At 42.6% G+C, this 24,537-nt stretch overlaps 1 protein-coding gene across 2 annotated transcripts in view; it reads right to left on the reverse strand.

The window, feature by feature from the left end:
- Positions 1–24,537, reverse strand: part of STK39 (serine/threonine kinase 39) — a 296,052-nt gene that overhangs the window by 168,740 nt on the left and 102,775 nt on the right. Inside the window, exons 6-10 of one of the 2 annotated variants that reach the window (XM_040971673.1) lie at positions 13,528–13,637; positions 13,191–13,292; positions 11,488–11,621; positions 2,825–2,873; positions 2,657–2,722 (exon numbers count right to left, since the gene is read on the reverse strand). In XM_040971673.1, the coding sequence (XP_040827607.1) occupies positions 2,657–2,722; positions 2,825–2,873; positions 11,488–11,621; positions 13,191–13,292; positions 13,528–13,637 (461 nt within the window). Of the gene's footprint in view, positions 1–2,652; positions 2,723–2,824; positions 2,874–11,487; positions 11,622–13,190; positions 13,293–13,527; positions 13,638–24,537 lie in introns of both variants that reach the window. The other variant, XM_040971675.1, reaches the window with a different exon arrangement.

Raw genomic sequence — 24,537 nt, forward strand, 5'->3', positions numbered from 1 at the left:
TGGCCTTTTTCTGGTACACTTGAGCATATGGCTCGCTTGGTAGGTAAACATTTTGTGGACACTTACTAGGAAAAAGAAGATGCACTATGAAGGCAGTCTGGACAGTGCACCTGTTCCTAAAAAAGCTACACACAAGTGTAGTAGAGCTAGGAGCCCCAAGTGCACTTTAAAATAAGAATTACGACAGAACAGCCAGCGTTATGAAGCAAGAGAGCCAGGCTAACATTATCCGGGGCACTCTCTTGTCTGTAGGATGCTCTAAGGAATAATTCATATTCTCCTTGAACTCTGAGTTGAATGGCCAACTCCCATTTGAAGGATAGATGATGAAACAAATCCTCAAGTTTCACTCTAAAACCAAGGAGCCAGTATTTGGCAGAAAACATGGTTTTAAAACTCATCTCTTTAAAAAAATCCCAGCTGCTTGGTATCTAAGATTCATGCAAAATGAGGTTAGGAATACACAGCACACAAATATGTAATAAATAACTTCAACATTCAAAAAAGTAGGAAAAAAGAGCCACAGATTTTTTTTTTTCTCAAACCAGTCGGAGTCCCAAGGGAGAGTGTGGGTCACTGACAAGGAACTGCAGATGGCTCCAATTGGCTAGAGGATAGAATAAAATGCTATAGAGGTTAAAATTGCCACCATAAATTTAAGGTTAATAGGTTTGCTCTTAATTACTTAGAAATCATCCTTTGCTCCTGTTTTCCTGCAGTTTTATTTAATATTGAAAACTAATTTTGAGCAATTAAGTGACATCATAAAGTAGTAGTAGCTAAACAAAGTTAGGACAGCTAGAAATCTGTTGCAATTGTCTACTTTAAAAATAGCAGAGGAGGGGATTTCAAGATGCAGAGCACAAGGTAAAGAGACACTTGGTGAGTGAGCAGATGGGGAGCAATCACCCATCAACATAGTATTGTAAGCCTGGGCTCGGCACTGGAAGGGGAGCTTGGGAAGGAAGAACTATCTGGAACTCAGAGGCTGGTAGACCACCACGTGACAGGGTGCTGGGCTGAACTCTGGATAAAGAACACGCCTGGAAACCTCCATATCAGCTAACAGGACAAAAGCTGGCGAATCTCCCAGCTCCATCTCCCCAAAAATCAGAAAATCAGGAAATGAAATTGAGATGGCTGTGTTCAGCTCTGGGTGACAGTGCAGCACCCCAGAGATGCACCTTCGTGTCATTCAGTCTTCTCTTTGGTCAGGCATTCCCTCAATGTCTTTGTGCTGTCTTTCCAGGCGAGCCGCTCCAGTGGATGCTTCAAGGAAGTCTGGCATGCAAGACCAACCTTGGCTCTCACCACACCAATCCTCCCCTTCAACCCTGGCAAGCTCAGAAATCAACCCAGAAACCAGCTGAGCCCCAGAATTCCGTCATCCAGAAGAGCTCAGAGACCAGTAGACAAGGCCGCTTTTCTTGAAGTCTGCTCCAAAACCTGTTTAAGACAATTCTACGTGTACTCCCTATAGGTGTCTCAGAGAAACTATATCCGGTTGAAACCATTCAGTTCCCTCTACCCAGGCATGATGAGATACCATTTCCAAAGGGTGTTTCTTTGCCAATTTTGTCTACAGCACAGAACAGTCAAATTCCTACAAGCTTTCCCTAAAAGAGATAGGGGGAAATGTCCCATTGTCCCTGGAAATAAATTAAATATATTGAAGTATAAACATCTAATCTAATTTTAAAACCAAACTTAACCAAGTCGGAAGTTTACATTCTCTTGGGTTTAATTAACATCAGAATGAAATCTAAAATTTCAAATACATGAAACTTGCATAAATACACACATAAATAAACACACTCACACATATAAACCATCTCAGAAAAATAGAACCGAGACACTATTGTTGTAGCATAGTGAGTACAGTTACTACCTGCAATACTGCATCTTATAAGGGCAATGGTTCCATCTAGGCTGCTCCATTGTCATTCCACTTACAAGCCTGAGAACAGTAGCAGAAGTTATCCAAAGTATTTGGGTCTCTGCCACCCAGCTAGGAAACAGAGATGAAGTTCCTGGCTCGTGGTACCAGCCTAGCGCAGCTCTGGCTGCTGGAACTTTCTGGTGAATCAATCAGCGGAATGGAAGATCTCTTTCTCTCTCCTCTTGCTATCTCTGTCTCATTTTCTTTCTCTCTGACCTTCAGATAAAATAAATCTATAGAAAGAAACCTAGACTGGAAGATTTTTCAGGAGATCTGTAACATAATCTAGTTAACACAACAGACTATAAAAGGGACTACAGGTCTTCACTGACAAAGCATTGTATCCCACAGATATTTTCATTTCCATCATTTCAAATTGTGTTCAAAACTACCTCTTTTCTACAAAATCCGAAGGAGGAAAGGTATTTAAAAATCTGTTCCTCTAATATTTAAACATTATAACATCCTTTCTCCGACCTTCCTTAAAGCAAAGCTCATAAACAAAAATTGAATCACTCGAATTTCCCCAAAATTGTTTCTATACCAAAAATGCATAGCAAATGAGCAAAGGCTAACTTTGCTGACTTGTGGATAACTAGAAAATTCCTAAATGCCATGTGTGGAACGTTGTGGAAACCTCTCTCCTATTCTGCTCTGGGTTTTGTGTCCAGGTGAAGGGTCAGCCAGCCCAGGGCAGCAGGGCTGCGTAGTGCTTACCTTTTTGGCTCTTTGGGCTATGTCTGGTGTCCTCGTGAGCAGCTTCTCAATCAGGTACTCTCTGTTCTGCAAAACAAATATGCCCCACCGTTTAACATCAAGTATGACCCAGAGAAATTCATAGTGATTTCAAAATAGCAGATTTACTTGGTTTTTTAAACATGTTACCTTGGCTTTCTGGAAGAATTTGCATTTTAAAAGTTCTGCTGCTGTGGGCCTGAAAGATCAATAATAAATTAGAATTGAAACAACGACCACTTAATAAATACACTGCCTTGATGAAACAACTTAACCTTATTTCTGGAAGACCAGTTTTAGAAATAGCATAACCAGAAAGTAAGTTAATTATAAGCTGGAACCAAGTGAATCAACGCCAGTTCTCCAGTTCTTGCCAAACACTACAATGGCAAAACAGAGTCCGAGTTTAATGCTTGAGGCATGATCAGTTTTCCATCCTCCATTCTTAACTTCACGAGCTGAGTACTTCTACAAGGTAGCAGGCTGGTGAGGCTGTGAGTTACACCCCTGTATGGCTGAAGAAACCATACAGACTGCTGTCTGACCCTGCCACAGCAACTACAGTCTACCATGTTCCATGATGCCCAAAGCAGCAGCGACGGCAAGAGGCGCACAGATCCCGAGGTAAAGTACTCTGCTCCTGCGTAACATATACACATGGCTGTCCTTGTGGTGACAATAAACATGATTGAGATTAGTACATAACAAAGTTAGAGGCATTACAGGATTGCTGTGACTGCTTTCCCAGAATGTCTTATGGCTGATTTGCTACCTTCCTATTTCTTGTAAACGGGAGGTCTGATTAAGGTTAAAATGAGCATTTTGATGCTCAAGAGGCCGCAAATTTTGGAGCACTCTGTTCAACTCGAGATGTTGAACCTATGTATGCTCCTACACTGGAAAAACTCAAAAACCTTAAAACATTTGTGTTTCTGGGCATTTCAGATATGGGATCCTCAGACTGCACTTCCAGACAAGGGCCCTCACTTTTGAAGCACACCACCAGAGGCAGCTACTCTTAGATCACTCCGCTGCTTGTCAGGGAGTTGCCCCACTGAAGGTCTGGGTTTATCCACTACAACTGGCAAGCATTCTTACAGGTAATTCCTGGGCTTTGAATGAATATGCTGCTCCTGGAAACTCTCCCCAGAGATGCACATTGATTGCATCATTTTTCCTTCAAATGTTTCAAAGCGAGTGCAAAATGACAATTTATGTTAAGCCTTCTATGTTTACTGAATGACACTTTTCCACAGAGAATAGCTTCCTTCAAATATAGTTTCTGTATAATCTTGTAAAAATAAGTAAATAAATAAAATAAGTCCAGAGTATAGAGTGGTCAGCAAGACCTATGGTCTGATGTGTTCAAAAGTTAATGTCACAGCAGCAAGGGGGAGGTGTGGGAAAAAAACTTCTAGATGAAGAGAGACTTAATGAGACACAGAAGCAAACACTACATGTGACCCTTGACTGAATGACCCCTGGTAGGAACTGCAAAAGACATGTGAAAATAATATTACAGATGTGGGAATATGCTACATGTTCAATAATTTAGGATATTACGATTCACTTCCTTAGGCATGAAAAAGCATCATGTTTATATAGGATTTATTTGTAGGTGATGTAAGCTCAAGAGTTAAAGCCTATTATAGTCAGGCAGCTCAGCCTATACAATGTAGACAGATATAGGATATATGGGGCATGTTAATAATTGCTAAAGCTGATTATGGCATGGAAGTAAACTCTGTGCTACCTTTTAAAAATATCCTTTCTCTTTTTTCATAATAAAAAAGTGGAAACAGAGAGAAAAGTATTACTGATTATCTCTGGGTGTTCCCTCAGGCACTGAAGATGCAAGCTATGAGTGAGATTAGGCTCCAAAGGATGCAGGTTTTAAAGGAATTTTCATGCTCAAAATGACTGGAAACCACTGCTCTAAGCCAGCAAGCTTCACTGCGATGTTCTTGATAACCAAACCCAAGGCTCAGAAAGAATCACAGAACGTCACAAGTCCATGAGTGTACCAACTGTGTACTTCTACAGGAGGAGCGGATCCCAAGTGAACACTGGCTTTCAGGTACCTGACAGAGTCTCCAAATGCACTGCAATAAATCGCTACTAAACTGGTAAGCACTTCGAGTAAATAATGTTGAAACACTAGGTTTAGCATCCCTGGGTAAGCTCATTAAATACAGGAATCTGCACCTTGTTGAACAGGAGCAGAACTGAAAAAGAAAAAAGAAAGGTACTACTAGGGGGTTGATGTTAACATTGACTCTTTCTGATCATGGTCAAAGCTTTGGCCTCCAGGTTTTAGGATTTTGTACTTCTATTGTCTCAGTAAGTACTTCATGTGAGCTGTGTTTGTCATTTACTGTGCTAGGCGTGAGGTATACTAGAGCGAACAGGGCAAATGGAATGGCACCTGAAGCAACTCAGAATGCAGCAGGTACTGCAATACTGCAGAGCTGCAGCAGGACAGGCCAGCACTTCTGGGCTTTCTGAAGGGGAAGTGCCACTGAAGAACTTGATTTAGAGTCATCAAACGTGGGTGGCAAAGTAGCAAAGGAAGCCACCTGCAATGGTGCTTGTTCAAGCCCCAGTTGCTCCACTTCTGCTCCCAGAGAAGTAATGGTGAATGGCCCAAGTGCTTGGCCCCTGCACCCTGTATCATACCTGGAAGAAGGCCCTGCCTTCTGGTTGTGCCCTGCCAGCTGTGTGGCCATGTGGGAAGTGAAACATGAAACTGTGAATGGAAGATAGCTCTGTTTCTCTCACTTCATATCTGTGTATATGTGTCTCCCTTTCTATCTGTAACTCTGCCTTTCAAGTAGACAAGATAAACTTTCAAATTAAAAAAAAAAACGACCATCACACCATCATTTAACTTACTTGCAAGTGTTGGGATTCATGGCCATCATAAGGCAGAATTTCTAAAACCAAGCAGCAATCAAACTAACTTAGATTTCATTTTTTTTTAAAGTGGAATGACATTAAGAAAATTGGGATGATTACAGAATCCCAGGCTGGTGTTTAGTTTGAAACTCTCACTGCTGTTGGCTGACATCTTAGCTAAAACAGCCTGCCAAGCTAGGTCATCTGCTGATGCTCCTTCCAACCCAGCTTCGACAGGGCTTCCCAGGTATCAGCTAAAGAAAGCACAAACAGAAATCCCAAATCTTTGCCCACTCAGACTTAAGCAAGTTTTCTGTATTTTGCCTCTTGTCTCTTACCCTCACTTCATTGCCACCCATGCAGATCTCTCTTTCAACTACAACAATATTCTCCCCATCTCCTGCTCCTTTCGTTAGAATACACTGTTGTTTTTTTTTTCTGGCTTCTACATTTATGTAAGCAACCTGTGCACTCTACCTCATCAGTCAAGAACCAATCAAGATGTCATCAGTTTTCAAGGTAACTCTTCTGTTCTCACAAATCCCAAGCATGGCTCCCTCCATGGTGCTCTTTCCACCTTCTGATTCTGCATTCAATCCTACTCCTCACTATCTCTGCCCGACTAGGTTATAAGCCCTTCCAAGACAGAGACCACATCCAACACATCCTTACTTTCTCAGTGCCTAACACAGAAAACTGCCCCAGTGCAATCCCATGCTGTAGTCAAATAAACGAAGGAAGTGATGCTGTGAGACACTGGGACCCAGCAGTATTCATTTCACTCGGGCACCAGACTCTGATCAGCACCACAGCCTCAGCATCTGTTCAGTATAATGTGGGAGCAAGAGAAAGGTCAAAAGGAAATAAGACTCACTAGCAAGCCAAAGGAAGAGAGAGATGCAAGTACCACAAGGGGTTGGGAGGGAAAGGTGAACCCCTGGGCACTCCTGCTCCCACCACGAATCAAGGAAGGATGCCTGTGGAAAGAAGGCTGGCAAATGCCATGCATACCTTGAGAAACAAGGCTGGGAAAATTCTTTCCCTTTCCCAGCAAGGTCATTTCTATGGTAACCAACAGCCTTTAAGAGAGAAAAGCAGGGTACAAGGGAAAACGCCTTTCTTTGAACTTCACTCTACTCTTAGCCTCCATTAGTACAAACAAAACCAGAAGGTTGTTAGAAATTCGGAGCAATTTAAAGAGCCACAAATAGGCTCAAACATTGTGATATAAAAGGTATACCAATTCAATATAGACAGTAACTAAAGAGCAAGGCTGCTTCCTTTTCGTGCTCAATCAGCTGACGTGTTTATGGTTTTGGAGTAAAATTCCACATGAGCCACACCATTTCTATGATAAATATGGAAAAATAGAACCACAGGAAATGAGGAAAATGATGGTGGAGCTAGAGGATTGTGAAACACTACAGTGCACTTTTTAAAAGCTTTTGCTTTATTCAAGTTGAATGCTGCAGCAACTATCATGGCCTGGCAAAAGCAGAGCAACCAATGCCACTTCTCAAATGTGTACTCTGAGGCAACAAAGAAAAACTGGCAATTATAGTCATATCTTACTTGACCCATAGCAATCATTGAGCCTAATAATGTAACATAAATGTAAACACTGTTATTGCAAGAAATGCTAAAATGCAGTCAGAAACCGAATAGCAGCCCAAGATTTGAATGATGATTTGAACTCACATCCTTTAAAAACAACGCAGCATAGTGCAAGTACCAAAACTGTCAGGAGAAAAATCTCTTGAAGAACTCAGTTAATATACAGGGATGAACCAAAGTCCAATGAGAATGAAAGACCTCTCAAGGGATTCAGGACAAATACAACACAGTTAAAGCGGTTTGAACAATCTGTATTAACAAGTTCTGCATGTTCACTGGCCTCCAGCAGAGCTGCTGCTCTTATCCTGCCCCTCCCCGAGAAGAAACATTCCAGTCTTACTCCTTCTTCCCCCAAATGCTGGGTCTTTTTACAGTTGCTTTCCATATGAAGCATGTGAGCTACAAGATCAAAGCTTGCTTCTTGTGTTTGTGTTTTTGTTTTTGAGTTTTACAAAACTGCAAGATGTTCTGTTCCACAAATACAAGCAACACTTATCGACGCCAATGCAAACCACAGACTGGATAGGGCAAAAGATCTAACAGCTCTCTTTTAGAAGGAAGGCCCCGTGGAAGGACAGTCCCTCTCAGCTAGTTTGAGAGCTACTTCAGAGGAGGTACTCCTATTGCTCCCCTTGGCATTTTCTTCATTCATGCTCAGCAGGTACTGAGCATCAGCCAGGTGTTCTGCCTGATGGTCCACACTGCAGGGTCTGATTTCTGTTCCCACCTCCAGCTACCCATTCCAGCTCCCTGCCAGTGCAAACTCTGGGGAGCAGCAGCAGCAACAACTCAGGTGATTGGGTTCTGAACTGCAGCTCAGACTAATCCAAGTCATTGCAGGCATCTGAGGAAGGGATACAGGAGGTGAGGTTGAGATTTCTCCCTTGCCCTCTCTCTCATACACATGCACAAGCACATGTAAGGTAAACAAACAAATTTACTCAGCAATTCCAGGCTCTTGGTGCCATTTAACTAGTTTTAGATTACAGGTGGATTATCAACAAGCAGGCAAGAGAAAAAATAAATATTAGCCAAAACTTTCCATGAACTCACTCATCCAACTCTTTGAATTGGGTTTGATTTCTGGAACTCTTTTCAGTACAAATCACCCTGGCATTCCAAGCTCCCAACCCCCACCAGTTGTTCCAGTATCCTGATGGAGTATATGATACTATCCTGATACTGGATATAAAGATAAGTCATTCTCTTTCTAAACTACTTAAATAACTCAAAAGAAATTTGAGTACATATTCCAACAAATTATGATACACAGAGAAAATAAAACAAAAGATACATCTTCAGGGTACTGCTGTTACTGGGTAACAGTTGCCAACAACCTTACTTGGCCAGGAGGAAAAGGCAAATAATGGACAGTAACTTCCACTTCTTCAGCAAGAACCGAGGGCTGCATATGCATGAGCTTAGGACATCCTCAGAGCAACCGTAGAAAGTAGGTAATGCTGGGACCATGGTACAGGCAGTGGAACCAAGTCAGATAGCTGATGAGTCAAAAGAGCTAGGAACCCATCCAGCGATGCCTACCTCAGACGTGGCATTTAAGCCAGGTATATGGGGAGAAAGTACATGGGGGATCCCATCCACAACAGCAGAGAGCACTGAGAACAGTCACGCTCTCTCACAGAACTCGGCAGCAATTCAGTGTTCACGTATCCCTTTAGTATCAAGCACATGCTTGGTAGCTGTATCCTTTACAAAAAAAAATTAATAAATAAATCAACAATAGCACTTTTTTCCTCTCTAACTTTTCATGAATGGTTCCCCACTTCCCATTCTTCATTTCACAGGGGACTTCAAAAGTTTCATGGAAAGATGGAAAAATAAAAACAAAGGGTAAATATCGGAGCGGGTTAAGCTGCCACTTAGGATGCCTGGGTCCCACTTCAGAGTGCTTTCACCTGGGTATCAACGATTCTGCTTCCAACCCAAGACCCTACTCATGAGCCTGGGAAGCAGAAGACAGTGGCTCAGGACCTTGCCTTCCTGCCACCCATGCAGGAGTCCCGGATGGAGTTCTCAGTGCCCAGCCTCAGGCAGCTGCCTAACGAGTAAAACCATGGATGCAACAATGATTTCTCCCTCACCCCAACCTCCCTGTCATTCTGTCTCTCAAATCAAGAAATGACACTTCTTAAGAAATTGAAATCCACGCATAGTTGAGTTTTTTCACCCCAGATACATACTTTCCAGAAACCCTCTGAAGCATCCTTCTGCATTCGCAACATTTGTATCCTTTCATAAACAGAAAAGAGCCCTCTGGGAAGTCTGTGTACCGTCCCAGGTCTGTGTTATACAAGACCACAACAAAACAGTAGGAACAGATTAAATCAGAAAAAAAATTTTTTAAAGTCTAAAGGAAGACTACTAACACTCAGCACATCAGTACATTGTTAATGAAGTACCCTGAGGGTGAGGCTTTCTAGAAGTCTGAAGAGCTGATATATGAGATTTGGGGTTGGAGGTTTGTGGGTTGGACGTTTGGGGGAAGCTGGTGCAGCAGAGAAAATCTGATGCTGAGCTTATAAAATGAAATGTGCAGATTTCAAAATCGTTAGGAAATAAATGATGGTTAGCAAAGTGCCATGTATGTAAGTCTAATCTCCCCCAAGCTTTCTGCAGAGATCCACTGCTCTGTCACTAAGTACACTCCTGACTGCCCCCACAGGACCGTTTTCTTCAGGAGCTAGAGTTGTGTAACATTACAGGCCATGGCCACTAGGTGGGATCTCAACTAGTTCACAAATCCCCAAGAGCATCAAGAACAACCCAGAAATAACTGGAAAGACAAATAACTTCTCTCACTAGGCTGTGGAGGATCACATTCTGTCTTCCAGATGACGTCAAATATTGACTTTTGGCAGTGTTACCAGATTGTAAAGGGAGGGCAATCAAACAACGAAGAACAACACGAACATCCATGAGCATTTTCACCCACGGGGAGCTTGAAGAAACAGCTGCATTGGCAGACCAAGTAACTCTGCAGGGTCTTCCCAGCCCTACAAATCAGATGCGAAGGACAATGGAGTCCACAAGCGGTGACAAAACAATCGCACACTGAGTGATTCCAGGGCGCTAACAGCAGACATTCCTCAGATTGGTTCTGTGAGAAAGGTGGCCCCATGGGAAAGATCTAAGGCAAATCCAGGAAAAGCAAGCAGAAGCACAGCTGCAGAGCATGGGCACAATGACGGAACTTGTGTCAAATGTACTGAAGGGAGCCAAGCAGATCCTCAATTACCATGTGAAGTTAGAATGCCTATGGTTTATAACGAACTTGCAGGAATCCCTTCTCACTTGCAGGCTCCTGCTCTGAAAGAGAGCGCTCCAGAAGAGAAGTGGGTCTTTACATTTTAGAACGTAAATATAAGTTTAGGTTCCTGGTTGAGTTCTGGTGGCCAGCAACTTCTCAGAAGCCTCACCGGGTCTGGGTTATGATGATGCCAGGCAACCGAGCCCTTAGCAACGAGAACTTATCCAAGTATGTGGGGTTGGCGGATGGGGGCTTTCATGCCACGAACATTCTCTTTTTAATCAGAAGGAACACAGAGCTTCCTCAGCATCATTACCCAGAATATTTCAGTCACAGAAATTAAGAGGGGAGGAAGGAAGGTATAAACTGGAAAAAAAAAAACCCACACTAAACACACACACACACACACACACACACACACACACACACACACACACACACACAGAGTTCAGGCCAGTAACCCAAGAATACACAGAAAACACTGAAGTCAATTTAAAGCCATTTGCTTCTGTTTAAATGATCAAACTTTCTAAGGTAAAAGGAAAAAAATTCCCTTCATCTTCTTTATTGATAATCTTTTAAACAGCACAAACAACTTGTTCTGTAACCAAAAGGAAGCTCATGCAAAATTCAGCAGCTCTGCCTGGTTTGGACTGGAGCACGCTGGATGTGCAACACCGGAGGGGTCAGCTCAGCCCACACTGTGCTCGGGAAGCTGAGCTGCCAGTTTCCTTTGATTTCTATTTGACTCCGTTTCCTCGGAGGATGGAACCCACACCTAACAGGCACTGTGAATCTTCTTAATGCTAAATGTCTTCCTCTGCCTCCCCCTCATCCTCCACTCCCTCCTGGAACCGCGGTGTCTCTCAAATCTCAAATCACGGGCTTCGAGTTGGGGACCAGAGCAGGGCAAACCCCTACCTCCCAAGACTGCAAGCACCTTCCCTGTGTCCTCACACAGCCTTTCCTTGTCGATAAACACAGCTTTGTCAGGATGCAGAGCAGGTCATGAGCCCAGCCAGCCAGGGTGGCATACCTTTTGGCAGGATCCTTCTGAAGACATAGTGAAAGTAACTTTCTAAAAGACTTGCCATACTTCTTCATCATCTCTTTATCCTCTACTCCGGTTTCTAAGGTGGGTGGATCGTTTTGCAGAGTTAACATCAACACCTGCGACAGGGACAAAATGGAAAGCCAGAATGTCAGTGCGGCCAGTGTCAGCAGGACCGTCTTGGAACACACATCAAAGACTGTCCTTCGCTTGGTACTAGTGTGCTTTCCCATGATTTTAGCTTTCGAGAAACTACATGTTGAAAAATATTCATTTCCTCTTTCTGACTCCATTCCTTTGCCCTCTAACCTTTCTCTTATTTTATTCACAGAACTCATGAAATGTGCTCTCCCATACTGTCGGAACTCCCTGAGGGACCTGGACAGCAGCTTCGTGCGGAGTGGCTCTCCCATGGCCTGCATAATCACATCAGCTGTGATTTATGCAAATGTTATACATGTCAGGTCCCTTTTCAAATACTTTCAGATATGTGATAGATGGAGAATGGAGGCAACAGATTATTGTCTGGGGACGATAAAAGCAGGTGGACTGTGAAGCTTATAAGCAAAGTCCAACAGGATTGCAGGCTGCAATCCCCAGGACTAGGCTTCAGTGGAGAAAGCAGGCAAAAGAAAAACTGGATAAAAGAAAAACTGCCAAGACACAACTCATATCTTTTTCTCCAAAGTCAATCATTGAGATTTCAATTTAAGATTTTTCATAATAAAGTCAGATATTTGCATATGCATAAGAACATACAAAGAGGAACACACATATATGCATGCATGCACAAATTCTATATATGTTAAAATGTGTCAATATATAAAGGAAAAACAATAAAATGAGCTACACTCAAATATTAGGAGATCTGCCTGTAACTGATAAAATATAATAAGGATTCTTCCTCTTCATTATTCTTACTTGTAATTTTAAATTTTTCTACAATAGGAATGTATCACTTAAAAATGACTTAACTTTTTATTTTCTAGGATTTTTGTTTTGTTTTTAAATCCTCCTAAATCTATTCAATGACATGAAAGAGCCCCAAATCTTATCCTCTGTAAAAATATCCTCATATTCTCCAGTGAATTCTTTCAGCATCCTTATCCACTGGGTAAATCACTCCTGATTATCACCACTTCAGAACTCAAGAAGAAGAGGTGGGCAACTTAACAGAAATCTCCAACACGATAGCAGCCAAAGCATATGCTACTTCCTACAAACCCTGGCTCACTTGCACTCAAGAGCCTGACAACTACTGCACCAAGAGAACAGGGGTGAAAATGCTGCACAAGATGTTCAAGATGAACAGATCTGAAAACCTGGGAAATGCATCTGTATAAATGACATTACTAGGTTCTAGTCTCAGATTTCTTCAGGGATGTGGAGCTATGGGGCTATCACAGGAGTAATCACCAGCATCTGTCTTAGCTATCAACCTCAACCGAGTGTTTACATTCTTGCTTCATTTCTGGGCTGGGAATGCCAAGCAAGCCACAAAGCTGGCACTGTGTTCCTGCTGTCCAGTGCTGACCACTGAGAACATCAGATGGCATCCAGCCTGGACACATTCCTCCATTAGTTCTCTTTAGGTATAAGGCACTAATGATTATCTTCAAGAGAACTAGATTGTAATGTCCAGCCAGTCCCATTTCAAACATGACATATTATTTGCAATAGTTAATTACTTTCATAGGAGGGTATTTGTGATAAGGCGCTGCTCCTGTTGCTAGTTCAATGGCAGTTATTCCAAAACTCCACATGTCAGCCTTGAAGTCATAGCCTCTCACCTAAGAAAGAAACCAGAAAGAAACACAATTAGATGGCCAGCATGTCACACACTGAAAGTCAACATTGTGTCGGAAATCTGGAGCTACCTATACACAACTCCCATGATGGTTTCCTAAGGACTAGTGACTGGGAATTAAATTTTAGCTACATGATGCATTCTACTGCGATGTAAATAAAACGTTAGTGTGATGATAGCACAATATATACTATGTCAATTAAATTTGTTTCTTTTACCTGTTCCATGACTTCAGGGGCCATCCAACACGGGGTACCAACAAACGTTTTTCTGACTTTATTCCGTGTAACGTCACCCCCTGTTGCTAAGAATGCACTTACCCCAAAATCTGGAAAAAAAAAAAGCATCTTATTTTAGGTAAGACATGACTGCCTATAAATCTTGGCTTTCAGAATAGATCTCTTCCTGGTGAACAACACAGTGGTGACAAACTGATCTATTAAACCTATTCAGGGAGTACCCTAAATCACCCATAAGGATGGCCCTTATATCTGCCAGCTATCTATGCTTGAATAAATGAAAACCATCACAGGTGAGTCAGCACCCTGGTCCAAAAGCTTACCAGACAATTCACTTTTTCCATTAAAAGTTAACTGAAGTCATAATGTGAAAAAAATTCTACCTCATTGACATAACTAACATATACATTCCCAAGACCTAAATACCATGGGGTCTTGGCTCTTAGCTAAGATTCATGTTAGAAAATAAATTACAAGATTTTCATTGGAAGCAGTAAAAGTAGCACACAACATAGTTCTTTTGTAAGTTTTTCTTTTATTATCATTTTTCCTAGCCTCTGTAATCTCAGACTGCCAATGTTTCAAGAGTGAGGATTTATTTCTTTATTTTTAAAAATAAAGATGAGTAATAGCTGTGTCTCACATTCCCATATCCTTGCCTAAATAGTGCTAACACTTTAGCCAAAATAACGCTGGCAAATCCATATACCCAGGAACGGACAGCCAACATGCCTGGGTTTGTCCATGAACAGCAATCAACACAAAGGAAGAGCTCAGTCGCAATCAACACAAAGGAAGAGCTCAGTCAGTGAACATTGCTTTCTTTCCAATGTCTGCTTTCTGGATGAATTTTGTAAGTATAGATGGCATGGCTTGTAGAATCTGACAATGCACTTAACACCTCATATACTAGCAATTTTTAATGTAGGAATATTAAAATACCATATATGCATACAAGTATATATGCACGAATTATCCTTGCACCTGAGTACAGAATATAGTACCTGGTGTTTATTAATAAATGTAATCCTGATGACACTTATAAATAAAGACTTAAAAAAGCGAGAAGTTTCCAGTATAATTATTCAGGATGAGTATACTTACTGGCAAAAGCCAAGTCAAAGACCACTAGATAATGAGTCATTGATAAGAAGAGGGTAGTTGTCTAAAGTCCTTGTCTTATACATACTGGGATCCCATATGGATGCCAGTTTATGTCCCAGATGCTCCATGGCCCATCCAGCTCCCTGCTTGTGGCCTGGGAAATCAGAAGAGGATGGCCCAAACCTTTGAGACCCTGTACCTGTGTGGGAGGCCCCAGAAGAAGCTCCTGGTTTTGGATTGGCTCAGCTCTGGCCAATGCAGCCAGTTGGGGAGTAAACTAGCAGATGAAAAATCTTCTTGTCTCTCGTCTCTGTAAATACGACTTTCCAATAAATAAATAAATCTTTAAACAAGAAGAGAGTATTTAACACCCCAAAATGCCATCACATGCAATCCAACATGAGCATTTCCTCTGCCCAAACTGGATAAAAAGGCATTTTCCATTGCTGGTCCTGTTCTTTGATTGACAAGATGATAGCAATTACCAAAGAACAACACCAAGTACACAGCAAAATCAAAAAGTGCTAGCATTCATCTAGGTATATAAGATTAGGCTATGCAATTGTGTGGCTTTGATAAAGTAGTAACCAATGCTTCTGTGTAAATACACTGACTTTTTAATTTCATTTACATATAAGTTTATTCAAATTCTGAAAAGATTTTAACTAAATAAAAAACATGACACTTTGTTCTGACTGCTACTCTAAGTTAGTATGTGGGAAAAAATATATTTTGAGGGATTGTTATAACTTAATTCACATGCATGAGTCCAGTTCTAAAGCTCACACATTTCTTATGCACTGAGACAAAACTGCATTAGGTAATACGGTGCAAAGTGTTAAAATCACTGTTTACAAAGCTAGCATCCCATACCAGAGAACTAGTTCAAGTCCTGGCTCCTCCATTTCCAATCCAGCTTCCTTTGCTGCCTGGGAAGACGGCAGATGATAGCTCAATTAGCTGGATACCTGCTACCCACGTGCGAGACCCAGATGAATTTGCAGGCTCATGGCTTCTACTTGGTCTTGCCCAGCAGTGTGCACCTGGGGAGTGAATCCTTGGATAAAAAGATCTCTCTCCCTCTGTCTGTCTATCCCTCTGTTACCTGGCTTTCCCAATCAAAAACTGAGGATGCCTTAAAAAGGAAAAAACAACTTTGCGAACAGAAATCTCTGGGGTCAGTTTCCCAGTGAGTAATAAAAAACCAGAAACCATTCTTTTACAGAAGAGAGGGAGAACTGAAGGACTCACAAGCATCACGTGCGTCTGGCCTAAGGAAAAGAATATGATGTGGCTTACAAAAACATAGATTTCAATTTAGATTTTTCAAAGGAAGTTTACTAACATGCAAAATTCCATTTTAATCAAGATTATTTTATAACATGATAATATATAAATGTGTATCTTCTATAATTAAGAATATAGGTGAAAGCTACTTGAGGAAAAAAAAGATTTTCAATACAGGTAAATCATAATTCACAGAAAAGCCAATTAGCATATTTTTAATCCCTTAAAGGCATTGCTTAGTTAGAAATTTTCATAATTGAGGAAACAACTGATAGTGGTACAAACAGCAATTCTATATTAGTAACACTGCTCCGATGTATCTTTCATGATTCCTTTTTCATAGCCTCTACTCAGAACACTCACTGTAAAGTCATCAACAGATAGTTAAATATCTCTCTAAAACTCAGGGGGGAAAAGTTCCAGAAACAAAACAAAACAAAATGAAACGAAAACCAAAAAAAACCCAGCAGTCCTAGTATCTAATCAGTCTTCTGACTATGGAATAAACACATAATTTGCTCCTACATGTGTCTAATGTGTATATAGAAATGTTTGTATGTGACAAGGAATTGAACATTTTGACTAAAGGACAGAGTACGTTTATACAAACAGGAAAGCTGGCACATTCTGTGAAGGCAGCCTGCACATGACAGTGAGAACAAGGTGACTGAACACAGGAGAGAATAGTGGCCCTTGTTCTCCAGGAGTGCATACACAGCCAATGGCACTGGAGTCAGACATACTAGGGTCAGAACCATGAAAACTCACTGGACAACATGTAATCGAAGGCTAGCCACACAGCTACCCAGCCCCTCTTCCTGCTTCCAGGAAGGACATCAGTAAGGCTTACTTAAAGACAAAAGCAGAAAAGTGAGCTGCCTTCCTTGCAAATTCACCAACAGCTATGTCAGTCCTTGCCCATGGCCACTGCCTCACTGCCTCACTTTAAGCCACCAGGACTTCTTTATCAAGAATAATATGGCAGCCTCCCAAATCCCACTGCCAAATCTTCCCAGGTCCAGGGCCCAAAGTCACAGACTTAAAACTCCTTAAAGACATTCTGGTTGCCTCAGGATAAAGGCAAAATCTCCTAACACAACACACCCACCTAATATACCAACCTGAACACAAACCCTCCCGCTTCCTCTGTCAGTGCCTCAGACTGAGACGTTGAGCTCCAGCCACATTCAACCTACTCTGTTTTCTGGCTTCACTTCCACCTTAGCCTCTCCTGTGGTGCTCCTTTTGCATGTGATACCTTGTCATCCACACACTCTGTCCCCTCCCTGGTCATCAGACAGAATTCTGCATGTTCTGATGAATGACAGAAACACTGCAAACAACCTGACTCTTGGTGATGTTCATTCATTACTTCTGCCTAATTTTTAAACTTGAAAAAAAATAAAAGTAATTATCTGAAAAGCTGAGCAACTGACAGAGAAGAAAGAGATCTACTGTTTTACTCCCCAAATTCCTGCAACAGCTGGAGCTAGGCCAAGCTGAAGTCAGGATTCAGGAATTCCATATGGGTCTCCCACACAGGTAACAAGAACCCAAGTAGGTGGTCAGTTTCCCGTGGTTGACAGAGGCTCAATCCAAGGCACTATGATAATGGTTATAGGTATCCTCAGTGTTTGCTTAACCTGCTATACCACAATGTCTGCCATCTACATGCATCATTTCAGTAACTCTCATCTTGAACTATGTGACTGTTAATCCTTGAGGAGGAGCTGCAACATTTTGAGAAATAGTTACCCGACATTGAGAGAGAGTGGTGCATGTATCAGAAAACCTCATGCCCTGAATAGTTGAGGACTGAGCAGACAACGGCCAGGCCAAACAGGAGACCATCTCCCAGCTGTGAGACTTCTGCAAGGCATTTGACCTATGTGAGCAACTATTTCCTTGTGAGGTTCCTTCTTTAGTCATATTAGTACATTACTTACAGGCATATGTGATTCACCACATCCAAGAGGTCATCAAGAAACTCATGGAAAAATATCTTATGAAAAAAAAATCATGCATAGCTTTTTAAATAAATCCACTTATCTTTTAATTCCATTTCCTCCTGAACTTTTTAAAGCTTCCTTATATAAATATTCCTAATAATAATCGTTAGAAGGAACAATGGCCCATGGTTGTCTACTTTTAGTACATAAGACAGTAGGCTGAGTGGATGAGCACTAACATTTTCCAGGAGTAGAAACAAAATAGAGTGAACAATAATTTTTAAAAAAAGGCGTTTTTTTTTTTTTTTTTTTTACTAATTTGGAAATCAAATTTAGAGATAGTGAGACAGATTTCCTATGTGTTGGTTTATTCCTCAGGTGGCCACAATGGCTAACACTGGGTCAGACTAAAACTAGGAGTCCACAGCTTCTTCCTGATCTCCCACATGGGTGGCAGTGACCCAAACATTTACCTCACCTTCCAGTGCTTTGCCCAGGCCGTTAGTAGGGAACTGTATCAGAAATGGCACAGCTACATAAACCAATGCCAATAGGGGATGCCAGCATCACAGGTGGCAACTTTGCTTGCTATAGCACAACATCGGCCCCAAGGGATACAATTCTTAACCTTGAGCAGCTGACCATCTCCGTAGCACAGGACGGCAGACAACAGGAACAAAATATAAAATCAAATGCCATGTTGCCTGTGTTGTAGCAGAGGAGCCATGACCACAGTGGTTCCCAAAGACTGCATCAAAATTGGGCTTTGTACCCAGCCTGGCCAGTGAGGTGAGGACTGGGGCCTGCAAGTGGAATAGGAGACAAATTCCAAAGACGTAGCATGAGTACAGCACAAGTGTGGAGTCAGGAAGCAGAACTGCCTGACAGCTGCACAGGTCAAAAATCTCAAGTATCTACTGGAGCCAGGAGGAAATTCAAAGAGGGGCAAGTGTCCTGTGAACCCACAGCATGACTTCCAGAGACTATGATGAGCGCTTAGCTTGCACTCAGTTGCTGGGCGACATTTGCAAGTGTTGAGGCCACAGCAGGCTCTCAGTGCCTCCCACTTCAAGCAAGCTTTGGGCACACAGCTGTGGAAGGAAGTACCCTCCAGAAATGAGCACCAGGTGCTGTTGGAGCTCCCGATTTTCCCAGAAAAACCAAACATGGAGATCTTGATTTAAACAGAAACAACAACAAAGAGTCTCCCCTTCTTGTTGCTATTGGCAACAAATTCATTTACAAAAACAAAAACAGAAAGGCAATTCCTTCTGCCTAACTTGGTCTGCAAAACTCATCTGTCAACTGTGCTGTGATCTCCAGAGTCTACCTATACTACTCCAACATATTCCCTGCAACATTATGTTTATGGCACCGCAGGCCAGATGGTCAGCTGGTATCTTAGCCAAGAACACCTGGTGCTGGCATTTTGGGTGGCACTTGCTCCAAGGCTGTAGGGGCAAGGATTTCCATTACCCAACTCTAATATGGATGTTGCAGTCCAGATGACTGTCCACACTGGCAGCTTCCAGGGAGAACAAAGACCCAGCATGTAGATGCAAGAAATGGGCTCTCATTTGTGAAAGTCAAGGTTTCAGCACACAAAGATGTTATATAGCACAGGGCTCCGTATTTTAGATGTATTTATACCTCACTTTTATTGAAACAGAAGGGAAGAATGTAGTCAGAACCAAGAGTCAACTAAATTCGTATCTAGTTCTATGTCTATTTGGGCTCCCGATGCCAAGTATAAGGAGTAAAAGAAAACTGCTTGTGGAATCTTGGCATGTGTGCTCCAGGGAATTTCTCATTCACCTAAAAGGAAAGAGAGTTTACAGAGTAACTTGTAAGGACTGTTTTATGTCCTGCTCATTACTGAATAGTAAAAACTGAGTTTTAGGAGCAGCATCTGGTGCAGTGACTTAAGTCACTGCTTGGGATATACACATCACAATGGAGGGTCTGACTTCACACCTGGTTACTCCATTTCTGATCCAACTTCCGTTAATGTACACGCTAGGGGACAAGAGGGATTTTTGGGTTGTTTTTTTTTGTTGTTGTTGTTTTGTTGTATTTTGTTTTGTTTTATTAGTCCCTGTAACCCATGGAGAAAGCCTAGTTAGAGTTCTGGGCTTGTGGCTTTGGCCAAGCCCATCTGCCCTCCTGGCTTACCTTACCTCACCTCTCCTTGCCTTTTCTATTCTCCTCTCTCCTCCCCTCCCCTCCTCTCCTTATCATTTCCCTTCCATCTCTTTCTTCCTCTCTTCTCTTCACCCTGCCCCCTGAGAAAATATTTTGAAACAGAAGCCATGCAGGCAAGTCAGTCTACAGAAGAAAGACCACTAGCACAATCAAAGGGACAGGGTGTGTATGTGTGGATATCTCTTCCCATTATGACCCAGCCTGCTTGTCGTACCCATGTGCGTCAGGCTCCCATGGCTAGAAATGAAACAGGAGAACAAAAATCCATAAGGAAACAAGGTAATTTAATAGATATTGCAGCTAGAAAAGAGAAGCGGGGAAACTATTACGTGACGTGCCCAGTGCTCCGTGTTCCAGAGCAAGCTAGTGAGGGCCTATATAAAACCAACTGTCTTTCAGAGTGGGCCACGCAGGGTCCAGGCTTCCTCACATCAATCGTCACTCTGTTTTCTTTATAGCAAAGGAACTGCAAACTGGAAAAATGGGGTTAATGTTCCATAACTCCTCAGCTTTTCCCCGGGTAAACATCCAGTTCTAATTGCTCAGCAAAGGAAAAACTAGTTTGAGGTGCTCTGCTTAATCCTAAGTATCACATTTATATCATGAAAAACCAATCCCTGCATAATCTGGTTTGATTCTCACTTGCTGTTTCTTTTCTCCCTTTGTGAGAGACTCTCCAGACACTACTGACAAAATGCAAATGTACTTCTAAATACTCAGCAACATTCTTAGGGCTGCTAGGACCTGGCCTTTTAAAGTCCCACAGGTTTCCCTAAACTGTAAACCACCCAAGTGTGGCAGATGAAACAGAATGCAAAGGACATTTTGACTGATGTTACACAAAGCTGCATAACAATGGGTATAAAGCAGAGAAGATACTTGATTGAGTCTGTTAGGAAAACAACAAAGGAATCTTTGTGTCAACACCACCATATTTCATGCTTTCCATGGTTTTGACATTAAGATGAGTGTCAGCAGTGCTGTAATCCACTTCTGTTTTGCACACATGGGGTGTGCACAGCAAAGTTTAGATACCATGACCTTAGCAGATTCTTACTGAGATGCAATTGTGACCTTTTGATGAGAGTGAGCATGGGAAGAAGTGTGTAGATGAAATGGCTACTGCAAGACCTTCACAACATCAACCGGGGAAATGTGCCAATGGATTAATGAACCACCAGAAAAAAGGCACATCCCAGGTGTCCTTCCCCACAGTTTGCTGAGAGCACAAAATTTCAGACCAGGGGTGGCAGGGGAGCTCACGGCTTTTTTGGCAGCCAGAAAACCAAATGCAGGCCTCTTTCCACTGCAATTCAGCCTGCTTGTCCAATTCAGGTGCACTTTGCTTACAGGCAGTCCTAATCCACTCTCTGGTCACAGCTTCCCCTCCACAGGGCTTTCCCACCCCAGGCCATACATCAGCAGGTTTCTGGAAGCTGCCAGGCGCCCGGCATGTTTCTGTCTCTTGGGAGGGCTTACTCAAACATCATCTTCTGTAACAACTGCCTTGAACTTCTTTAATTGATCAAATCACCATTTCTTAGTTTTATTGCAATTTTAATGTGGATTGAGTCCAGCCTCTTCTATCTTATTTTTGCTTGGAAGAAATAAATGTGGGGTAGTTGCTATGGCATGGCAGAGGAAGACTATTGGGAAGTCTGTATCCCATAACAGTGCCTGAGATCATCCAGATCTGTTACCCAAGCCAGTTCCCTGTGAATGCACCTGGGAGGCAGCAAATGACAGTTTCAAGTACTTGGATCCCTGCTACCCATGTGGCTGAATGTCTTGAAGCTCCTGATTCTTGGCTTCAGCCCAGCCTAGTTCTGGTTGTTGCAGGCATTAGGGGATTACATTGGCAGATGGAAGATGTGTGTGTGTGTGTGTGTGTGTGTGTGTGTGTGTGTGTGTGTGTGTGTGTGTGTGTCTACCTTCTAAATAAATCTTTTTTAAAAAACTGAGTAAGTTACAGAAATAAAATTAGAGTGACTTTTCACCTTCCTGGACCTTGCCATTTTCTGAATGTCATGAGATCTCTGGGCATTGAAAGCCAAGTCTGGGTGGAAAACAGTGGGAGAAGTGTCCCCCCCCTGGGCCTGCTGGGAAATCCCGCAACCCAAAGCAAGAAACAGCCAGCCTGAGGCTGTGATGAGTTGTGCGGGATGCCTCAAGTTCTCCAGGTAGGCACTGTGCCTCTAGTTATCTGTGCCCTGTTCAGTACCACTCAGCTAAGTCCCATGGAAGGAAGCAGAACATAGTGCCCAAGGGACCACACCAGTTTGTGCCAAGTCCTGAGACAGCGTCTTCCACTACTCACAGCCCAACAGTGATGTAGCCCAACAGTGATGTGGCCCAACAGTGGTATCTGTAGAGACCAAGGGTTCCGGTCACTTCTAACAAGTCTTCACACAGAGAACTCCCACAACTAAAGGGTACAAGACTGACAGCAAGTGCTGAGAAGTAGAGGGAGAAGAGCTAAGAACAAGGAATCCATAGGACTCCACTCTGGAATCCAACTGCATTTCCCCTCTAATTGACTTCTTGGTGTGGTAGTTTCTTAAACTTCACAGCAGGCTCTCCCTAACACTGGTCCTGCACCACAGGCTGCTTGCTCTCAGACCACGTCACGTCTCTGTCCCACACTTTCCTACTGGAATAGCAGCATTCAGAGTCCAAGAACATCACCCTGAAGCATTTCTCCAGTTTAGACACTCAAGACTCACTAACTTATCGGCTGATGCAGACAAACCTATGCTCTGTCTGTGAAGGAGAGGCAATCCTGACCTCTAAAATGCTAGTCACAATTCCACAGCCTTTTCTGACAGGAAAAGGAGCAAAAGAATCAAAAGACATCTTGTTATTCTTTGGAGGTACAATTTCACCTACAAAAATAAAAGAAACACAGAGGCAAGCTGCCTGCTTTCCCCGCCCAGCAAGGATTGGGGCCTTATGCTATCAAGTTTCCTTTCAATGAACAACACTTTATAAGGGAGCACTCAACCTATCCCTCAACTGGACTTTATCCAAGGAATCAAACGTAATTCACAATGACAGAGAAAAATTGTTAGAAAAACATATCAGGAGGATTTTGATTGAAATGCAGAGGCTACACAAGCCACCATCGCTTCTCCAATCGCCTAAGTATTCTCAAAATCAAGACAACTTGAGCTTAAAAGAGACAAAGAGATAAAAGGGTAAGTGCTGGTAGATGTCAACTCACATTGGCTCACAGCTCAGCTGACTGATACAGTCAATTGGCCACAGAAGTGAAAGAGCGTGCTGACTTCAAACAACTGCAAATTACAGATGATCGGCCCAATCAACGTCAGAGCCACAGAATAGTTCCACCAAAACTGGTGGGAACTCACAGTGGGGAGTTGAGCCAGAAGTCCTTCCTGGGGGATACAGCAGCAGGAGGGAGCAGAGCCAGGAGAGCTGCACTGGAATAGCTGGGTGGATGGGTTCCAGGCACAGACAGCTTTTCTAAGAGCTCCCTAGGACTCAATTTCACAGTAAAAAATCACCTTTCATTAACATGTATTTATTAGGTATTTGACAGGCAGAGTAAGAGAGAGAGACACAAATGACCACAATAGCCAGGGATAAGTCAGGCTGAGGTAAAACCCAGGGACTCCATCCGGATTTCCCACACAGGCAGCAGAAGCCCCAACACTTGGACCATCATTTACTGCTTCCTGCAACATTAGCAGGAAGCTGAAACAGAAGCAGAACAGCTAGGACTTGAACAGGCACTCCAACAGTGGATGCCGATTGCAAGTAGCAGCTTAATGCATGGGGTCATATGCTGCCCTCATGAATTATCTTTTTTTTTTAAAGATTTATTTTTATTATTTTTTCATTGGAAAGGCGGATATACAGAGAGGAGAGACAGAGAGGAAGATCTTCCGTCGGATGATTCACTCCCCAAGTGAGCACAACGGGCCGATACTATGCCGATCCGAAGCCAGGAGCCTCTTCCGGGTCTCCCACGCAGGTGCAGGTTCCCAAAGCTTTGGGCCGTCCTCGACTGCTTTCCCAGGCCACAGGCAGGGAGCTGGAAGGGAAGCGGGGCTGCCGGGATTAGAACCGGCACCCATATGGGATCCCGGGCGTGCAAGGCGAGGACCTTTTTTAACCACTTGCGCCACCACGCCGGGCCCATGAATTATCTTTTAATTCAATCTTTCATTAGCCTTTTTTTAAAATAGAAAATACAATCTGTTATCCTTTTTTTTTAAAAAAAAAAAGATTCATTTATTTTTATTGGAAAGTCATATACAGAGAGAGGAGAAACAGACAGGAAGATCTTCCATTTGATGATTTACTCCCCAAGTGGCTGCAATGACTGGAGCTGTGCGGATCTGAGGCCAGAAGCCAGGAGCTTCCTCCAGGTCTTCCATGTGGATGCAGAACCCCAAGGCTGGATGGGAAGCAGGGCCCCAGGGAT

The sequence above is a fragment of the Ochotona curzoniae genome, unplaced genomic scaffold (genome assembly GCF_017591425.1).
Source record: "Ochotona curzoniae isolate NIBS_2020 unplaced genomic scaffold, NIBS_Ocur_1.0 contig_2210, whole genome shotgun sequence".
Lineage (NCBI taxonomy): Eukaryota > Metazoa > Chordata > Mammalia > Lagomorpha > Ochotonidae > Ochotona > Ochotona curzoniae.